Source organism: Argentina silus, assembly GCF_951799395.1.
Source record: "Argentina silus genome assembly, chromosome: 1".
NCBI lineage: Eukaryota > Metazoa > Chordata > Actinopteri > Argentiniformes > Argentinidae > Argentina > Argentina silus.
This window is the reverse complement of record NC_139655.1, coordinates 12,921,127-12,928,383: the sequence shown is the minus strand read 5'-3', so window position 1 is coordinate 12,928,383 and position 7,257 is coordinate 12,921,127. Positions and strand designations below refer to the sequence as shown.

At 45.0% G+C, this 7,257-nt stretch overlaps 1 protein-coding gene across 2 annotated transcripts; it reads right to left on the bottom strand.

Moving 5' to 3' along the window:
- Window positions 1-4,143: 4,143 nt before the first annotated feature.
- On the bottom strand, window positions 4,144-6,922 carry b4gat1 (beta-1,4-glucuronyltransferase 1). 2 transcript variants are annotated; one of them, XR_014554115.1, is made up of 3 exons: window positions 5,546-6,922; window positions 5,051-5,313; window positions 4,144-5,018 (listed from the first exon to the last, which is right to left on the bottom strand). XR_014554115.1 is itself a non-coding variant. In XM_083665674.1 (2 exons), the coding sequence occupies exons 1-2, from the start codon at window positions 6,644-6,646 to the stop codon at window positions 5,122-5,124; spliced, it is 1,293 nt and encodes a 430-aa protein (XP_083521800.1). In that variant the 5' UTR covers window positions 6,647-6,922; the 3' UTR covers window positions 4,144-5,121. The 2 variants fall into 2 exon arrangements, 1 of the variants encoding a protein (XP_083521800.1); XM_083665674.1 differs by having other exon boundaries at window positions 4,144-5,313.
- Window positions 6,923-7,257: the final 335 nt, after the last annotated feature.

The window sequence follows — 7,257 nt, the reverse complement described above, 5'->3', positions numbered from 1 at the left end:
ATGGACATTAGGTTATGTTCTGCCTTGGCAAAAGAAAACCTCAGTCTCATGCTAACCACCTATGATTCCATGATATAACAGGTGTTATTGGAGTTGTTTAGGAATTCTTAAGAGCTTAAAGGTAGGACTTATTCTCACCTAATACTTTAATGCTCATTAATTCCTGCTTCAGTGACTTACCTCTCCTGATCCTCTGCCTGACCCACCCCGCTGCCACGCCCTTCCCAGCAGCCCTCAGCTGTCACTCTGCACCGCACCGCGCCGCACCTTGTGCTGTACCACCCTGACCATGACTAAGAGTGAGGAGTGGGGGGAAGGATGGATGGATGGATGGGTGGATGGATGGATGGGTGGATGGGTGGGTTGAGGGAAGGAGGGAGGGAGGGAGGGAGGGAGGGAAGGAAGGAAGAGGAGGGTTATTTTAGGTTTAGTTTGTTTGGTTGCATTTGGCATAATATCATTAGATGCTCTGGTTGGAGTGAAAACACTGACCTAAGCCCATCACTATGCTGGAGAGCAATACATTCAAGGACTTAGACTTTAGTGACTGATGGTTTGTAGCTCACATACTGTAACAACAAATAGCAGAGAGAGAGAGAGATTATTAAACTATTCTTAGAGGTAAGAAAATAAAGAAAATAAGTCACCCAAAATCACCCAAAATAAAAAAGTAATCTAATTTAATTCAATAGTAGCATCTAGTATAGTGTGTAATTTGGCACAAACATCAAAACAGGAAAATAAGCAAAACTGTCTCTGCTGTCCTTTATTTGGAAAGGTGTGGTTTGTTTCCTAAACAATATAATGGGTGGACTTCTTTTAATGCAGACAAATGTGTCATAATATCTTTGAAATCCCCCAGATAATCTGTGAGAGTTCAGTGGATGTGCACCCAGTGTGTGTTTTGCAAACATTGTATCATGTCATCCATCATCTGTTACTAAATAATTGTAATAAATGAGCTTGAACAGTATTAGTGCATCGATCGAGGCAGACTCACCCTGGCACCAGCTCTTAGTTGTAGGTTGCGTGTGTGTGTGTGTGTGTGTGTGTGTGTGTGTGTGTGTGTGTGTGTGTGTGTGTGTGTGTGTGTGTGTGTGTGGGTGGAGGGGGCAGGGTTAAACTGTATTGATTTATTACACATTCTTATAGCGGCATAATTAGAGAGAGTTTACTGTTATTCTGTATAGGGAGAGTATGTCACATGAGCCGGCTGATTTTCACCTAAGTGTGTGTGTGTGCGTGTGTGTGTGTGTGTGTGTGTGTGTGTGTGTGTGTGTGTGTGTGTGCGCGCGCCGTGCACCCATGGATGTGTGTGAGCGTGTGTGCATGCATGTGTGATGGTGTCCGTCAGCCTGCATGCCCCCCGTCTGTCCCTGATGAATTCACATGACAGCGGGATAGGCCAAGGCGCTGGCTCGGTGAGAGGGATTACCTTTATCCGTTAGGCCTGATTTTCTTTCCCCCGGGGAGTGTCACGTCTCATTAGACCTGCCCCCGAGCTGGAAAGGGGAGGGTGTTAGCGGGGTACGTTTAAAATGCAGGTAACAGGGCATCCAAGAATACCGGACTTACTGGCAGAGTGATATGCGTGCATTGCAGGAGATCTTTCAGTAAGCAGACAGGTTACCTGCTCCTGAACCTGGCGTTGATGACCGCTAAGCCACCGCTTGTTTAAGTGAAACGGATGTTTCACTCAGGGCTGCTCCTGTGTGACCAGGTGTGACAATCTGCTATGATCACCCAGAAAAACACAAACACTTCTCACCCTCTACTTAAAATGTATTTTGTTAAACTTACAGGTGCATTTTGCAAGATTTTATTGATTCCCTGATAGCCCTTATTGTCTATAATATACAGTATTGTTTATAGAATTATTTGAGAGAAAAATGTAAAAATGTGAACATCATTTGAAGGTATAAATTTAAAGTTTTCAGTCTGAACACCTTCAGTATACAAACAGTCTTCCTGATTCACTATTTGGCTCAAGTTTCTAGAAAACTGAATTACATATTTCATGTCCTTACAAAGAATATGTTTTGTACTATAATAAGGTAAGACAGTAGTATTACTAAGATGTACCTGAGGCTACAACTTAACTACAATGCCTCAAAAGTCACTCTGAGACAATAGTAAACCTTAAGACAGCTAGAAGATGGCACTGTATTGATTCATGTCATTGATCAATCTCAAACAGGACACTTAAGTGCTATTCAAAAACATTGCTTAACTACATACAAAGACAATCACATGGCTTGCATCTATGTTTCCAGTCGAGTGGTCCCCAATGGGCAGACCCCAGATGAAGCTGTGATAAGTACGCAACAAGGCCTATTTGTTTCAGTCTTATGAACAACTGTTAAACATCCTATGGTCGACGAGTAGCTATTCAACTGTGCTTTAATTCAGCTCTCCTTCATAGTTTCTGGTCACTGCTTCCTTAAATTCTCACCCATTAACTGACCTGTGAAACAGCCCCCCAAAAACCCTGGCCAGGCTCCAGCTGGTCCCCTCAACCCCAGAATCTGTCCCCCTCTCCCCCTCAGCACACAGCTAATCTAGACGGAGGGAGGCCTCCTGCTAGCGTACACAGAGAGGACGGGCCTAATTGCTTGTGTCGTAAAGCTCTCTGACCCAAATAAGCTGCGTTCCCCAAAGCTGTCGAGATAAACCCCACTTTACCTCACCAAACCTGCTTAATGCTCCTCCTTATCCATACAGCCCCCCCCCCCCCAGCCTTCTGCCACTCTTCTGCCACACCAAGAGGCCAGGGGGGGCAAGACACTGAGGAGGAGGAGGAGGAGGAGGAGGAGGAGGTAGAGGAAGAGGAGGAGGAGAAGGGAGAAGAGAGATGATGTATGTTATTGTTCAAGCTGAGAGGTGAAGAGTGACAAAGGTCAATCAGATGAAATCATTGGGATGGGGCAGACTAATGAGAGATGGAACGGGGGGGGGATTAACAAATGGCGTGATCATGTGATTTCGATGCTTAGTTATAAAGGATAGCTAAGAATTCCCATTCCAATTCCCAGCAGTTCTCGTCTAGCATGTCGGGTCCAGTAATGCAGGCTTAGCCACAAAATGCTACAATGCTACGAACGTTAGGTGGTAAACCTCACGTCCTCACAGCTCGCTGACTTACTATTACCAAGAGGAGTTCAGACTTGGTCTCAAGTAATATATCAGGCAGATCACAGGTTTCATGAATCGAAAATCTTGTCTGTATAGATATTCTACAGAAAAGAGATTACAAAAGTCCCAGAAACAGAGAGAAATATACATAAAGATATTGTTGGTTATAGTGATAGTTTGTAGCACGTCCTCACATAATAGATACGTGTACGTCTGCCTATTTTAATTCAATCTACTGCATGTGTGCCTCTATCAGGTGGTTGTCAAGATCCCCAGGCTCTGGAGTTTACTTCAACACAGATCTTAATTACTAAAATGAAGCTTTTAATTGGATGTTAGCCTGAATCACTCCTTAACCCAGGTGGTAGGCTCTATTGGGTCATCAGTGACATTTGGTGTGTGTGTGTGTGTGTGTGTGTGTGTGTGTGTGTGTGTGTGTGTGTGTGTGTGTGTGTGTGTGTGTGTGTGTGTGTGTGTGTGTGTGTGTGTGTGTGTGTGTGTGTGTGTGTGTGTGTGTGTGTGTGTGTGTGTGTGTGTGTGTGTGTGTGTGTATTTACCCTACACAACAAGCAGTGCACAGATGCAACACTAGCCTAGAGGTACTGTAGCCTTTTCTCCTGAGGATAGGGATCTAACCCTGCTCCCAGACAGCTGAAAGAAGTTAATCAAGACATTCAACTGGATTGAATCACTCAGGAACCTACTCACTGAAAAAGGATTGCAGTTCTATTATCTCAAGTCCTTGTATAGGACTCCTTTGCTCCAGTTCCCTCTGCTGAACTGAAGTGTTACTACTCGACAGTGAACTAAAGAAAAGAAGCTTAATCAACTGAATGTATCATAGGTCTGTGTTCAAAATTGTTTCATATGATGCAGTTAAAAAAAGTTAGTTTGTTTAATCAAATTCAAATAGTGTATCAAGGAAAGAAGGATATATGAGAAACAAGCAGTACACTTTGTTGTACTTTAATAAGAATCCAAACATACACAAACCAAGCATTGATAGGTTTTGCTACGAAAAGATAAGTAAACCAACATTCTTTGAAAAATAATTGAAATTGAAAAATATCACACAATGACTAATAATATTCAAAATGTATCTAACTCCAAATACCTAACAACATCATGTATTAGTGGTTGGAGTACAGAGTTTTTACTTTTCATCACAAATATGCTCTGCTGCTACAGTCAGTCTAGTGGATAACCTTTGCCAGTCCTTAGCTTGGCACAAATAAAACCAATGGATTTCCACAATGTACATAAGGTTACTTGTAACATTTTACACTTCAAAAGCAAACAATACAAAGCTAAACCTTAATAAATATATTAGCATTCATTAAATCACATCAGTTTCACTTAGACATCAGTAGTAGTCAAAGAAAATTGTTAATACTCTTCACTGCTCAAAACATTTGACACTGCATTCGTCACACCTGCAGGTAATTGCAACTAACCTTTTCCAGATGCCACAGATCAGTGTCTGATCATGTCTGTAGCTAGTAGCTACATACTGTAGCTCTCTATATGGAGTGTCAACCCAGCTCTATTTGCAGAAATTAGTGTGGCACAAATGCTCAGTAAGAAAAAGTCTCCAGTGCTTTGATCTCATGTGGCAAGAAAATGAATGTCTTCAGGATGCACTGAATATAATCATAGATAATGATGACGCAGAAGACAAGAGGCAAACTCAAATGCTACTATCAAATGTCTGTCTGATGATGCCACCTAGTGGTTGAAATACTTGACAAATAATCATAATAACCATACAGTCAATGGTAATAACGTGTATCCCAACAAGTGGTCAATATCACGTTTGTTGGTTTCCGACTGGACAGAAGACTCAGGGGAAAAGTGATTTGATTCCAGGGGTTCCCCTTTTATGCACCCTCTTGATTCCAGGGGTTCCCCTTTTATGCACCATAGCAGCTATGAAGGGAGGAGGGGTACTCAGTATTCAGCAGCTATGAAGGGAGGAGGGGTACTCAGTATTCAGCAGCGACGAGATGAGGAGGGGTACTTGGTCTTCAGCCCCTCCTTAAAGCTGCGGAAGAGGAGACGGTTGCGGCGGTTCTCCTCGTCCTTCCTGGTGTGGAACTCCCCCTGGACCTTGAACCCCATGTGCACCACAAAGGCCGAACTCAGCACTGAGAACTTATAGCCTGCCACGTGGAGCTCACAGGCCTGGGGGAGAGGCATGAAGAGAACAGAGAGGAGGAAGTGGGGGAGAGAGGGAGGAAGAGAACAGTTAGAAGGAGGTAGGGGAGATACCACATACAGTAAAATTGTGAGTTTAAAGGCATTAGACATTTCAGGATATGTTTATAAGTGTATGTGTTGTGTAAGGCTGTGAGCATGACCCTGAAGACAGTGCAGCTGTGTAACCAAACTAATTTTCTCATTCTCTGTACTGTACCTGGCTAATGCGGTTGAAGCCGTACTGCCTGAAGTTCTCATCATATAGGGGTACAGTGCGTGGACCGATGTAGAAGGGTTCCCAGGGGTCCACCCAGGTGAGTGTGTAGGCCACCTCCAGAGGCCCAGACCACCGGCCATGTCTGTTCACCCACTGGGAGTAGTTAGTGGGGGCCTGGCAGCGTGGGCACAGCTCCTCGTAGAACGGCCGCACCTCGCCCACCTGGTACAGCTGCACCAGCTCTGACTTGGTGGCGGGCAACTTCCGTGTGTGCCTAATCTCGAAGGCGGGCAGCACAAAGACCTCATCTGTGGCGGCCTCTCGTCTCATGACCATGGCAAGGAACTGCTGGTGCAAGTCGGCGCTGGGGACCATGTCAACGTCGATGACCAGGATGTAGGATGCCTCCGTACCACCTCGGGCTACGTTGCGGAGCAGGTTGTTGGGGTAGGAGATGTTACCCCCGATGGCGTAGTTCTTGTACTTATCCCTGTGCGTCTCCAGCCTGGCGAACACAGCAGCACAGTCCTCAAGCCCTGTGAAATGTTCTCTGTCCTGCTCAGGGAAGCTGGCCATCTCTCCTGAGAGGCACACCAAGTGGAAGTCCACCAATGCTTGGATTTGAGGGCAGAAAATGCTGAGCGCATAGACCAATGCAGTGGCAAACTTGACATCTTGCCCATGTGCGAAAATAGCCACTGAGAGAGGGTTTTGCCAGCGCTCCAGCAAAGAATCCAGGTGATGCAGGTTGTTGATGGTTGTGTGCGTCGCCAGCGCCAGGAGGTTAGAGCCCGCATCCGCTCCTTGCTTCTGATTGGTCGAGAAATCGCTTTTGATCAAGTTCTTGTACACGCGGTACTGTCCACTGCTGTCAAAGATGCCCCCCGTGGACAGGGAGTACCTGAGACGCTCTTTCCGTGAGTTTTTCTCTGAATGAGCATCTTTCTTGCCAGAGGTCCCGAAAAGCTCGGAATAACGGTAGCGCTGTTGTTTACCGTGCAGCTTGGAGAGAAAGGAGAGGTAAATGAGCTGCAGTAGCGCCACAATGATTAGAGCACCGAGCACCACTTTAAAACCGGAACATTTCTTAGAGAAATGCATTCCAGAACACTACATGAATACCATACAGCGAGTAAAAATCATATACTTGCATCGACCACTGCTAGCTAGCTAGGCTAACATGCAGCCAGTTTTTCCATTTTAGGTACCTGGGGTTATCGGTATTGACACCATACATAGAATGTGGTGTAGCGGAAAAGTTGCCACAGGGTTCGATACGGTTGTCGATCCTATTATAGCACGAGCTTCCTTCATATTTGATGCAGTTCTGTCAGTCTCGTATCATTTAAAAACAGCATCCCTTCGGATATTTCGAGCAGAGGAGTGTGCCAGTTACGTTGTGGCGCATGTCTATTCGCTTTTCATATTACCGTATCCGCTGAAATAGAAGGGCACGACTTCAGTGACTAACAGATTGCAACAGATTTAGCGAGCATCGATTCGCGAGAGCATTTTTTTTGGTGATAGTTATTATACAGTGAGTAACAGATGTCCTCATATGCTGATGCTAGCGGCAATATTACTGTCGCTACCTATAGAAATGGTTGTGAGTGTGTAGCCGTTGGACTATATCATGCAATATATCTGCCGTATGAAACTCACAGGACGAGGTGGCCGAGTGGTTAAGGCGATGGACTGCTAATCCATTGTGC

Bases quoted from the DNA above. Each gene is read 5' to 3' on its own strand.
- b4gat1 (XM_083665674.1), bottom strand. From the start codon at position 6,646: ATGCATTTCTCTAAGAAATGTTCCGGTTTTAAAGTGGTGCTCGGTGCT. The intron at 5,314-5,545 runs GTACAGTACAGA...CCTCTCCCCCAG, and splicing joins GCTTCAACCGCATTAGCCAG to GCCTGTGAGCTCCACGTGGC.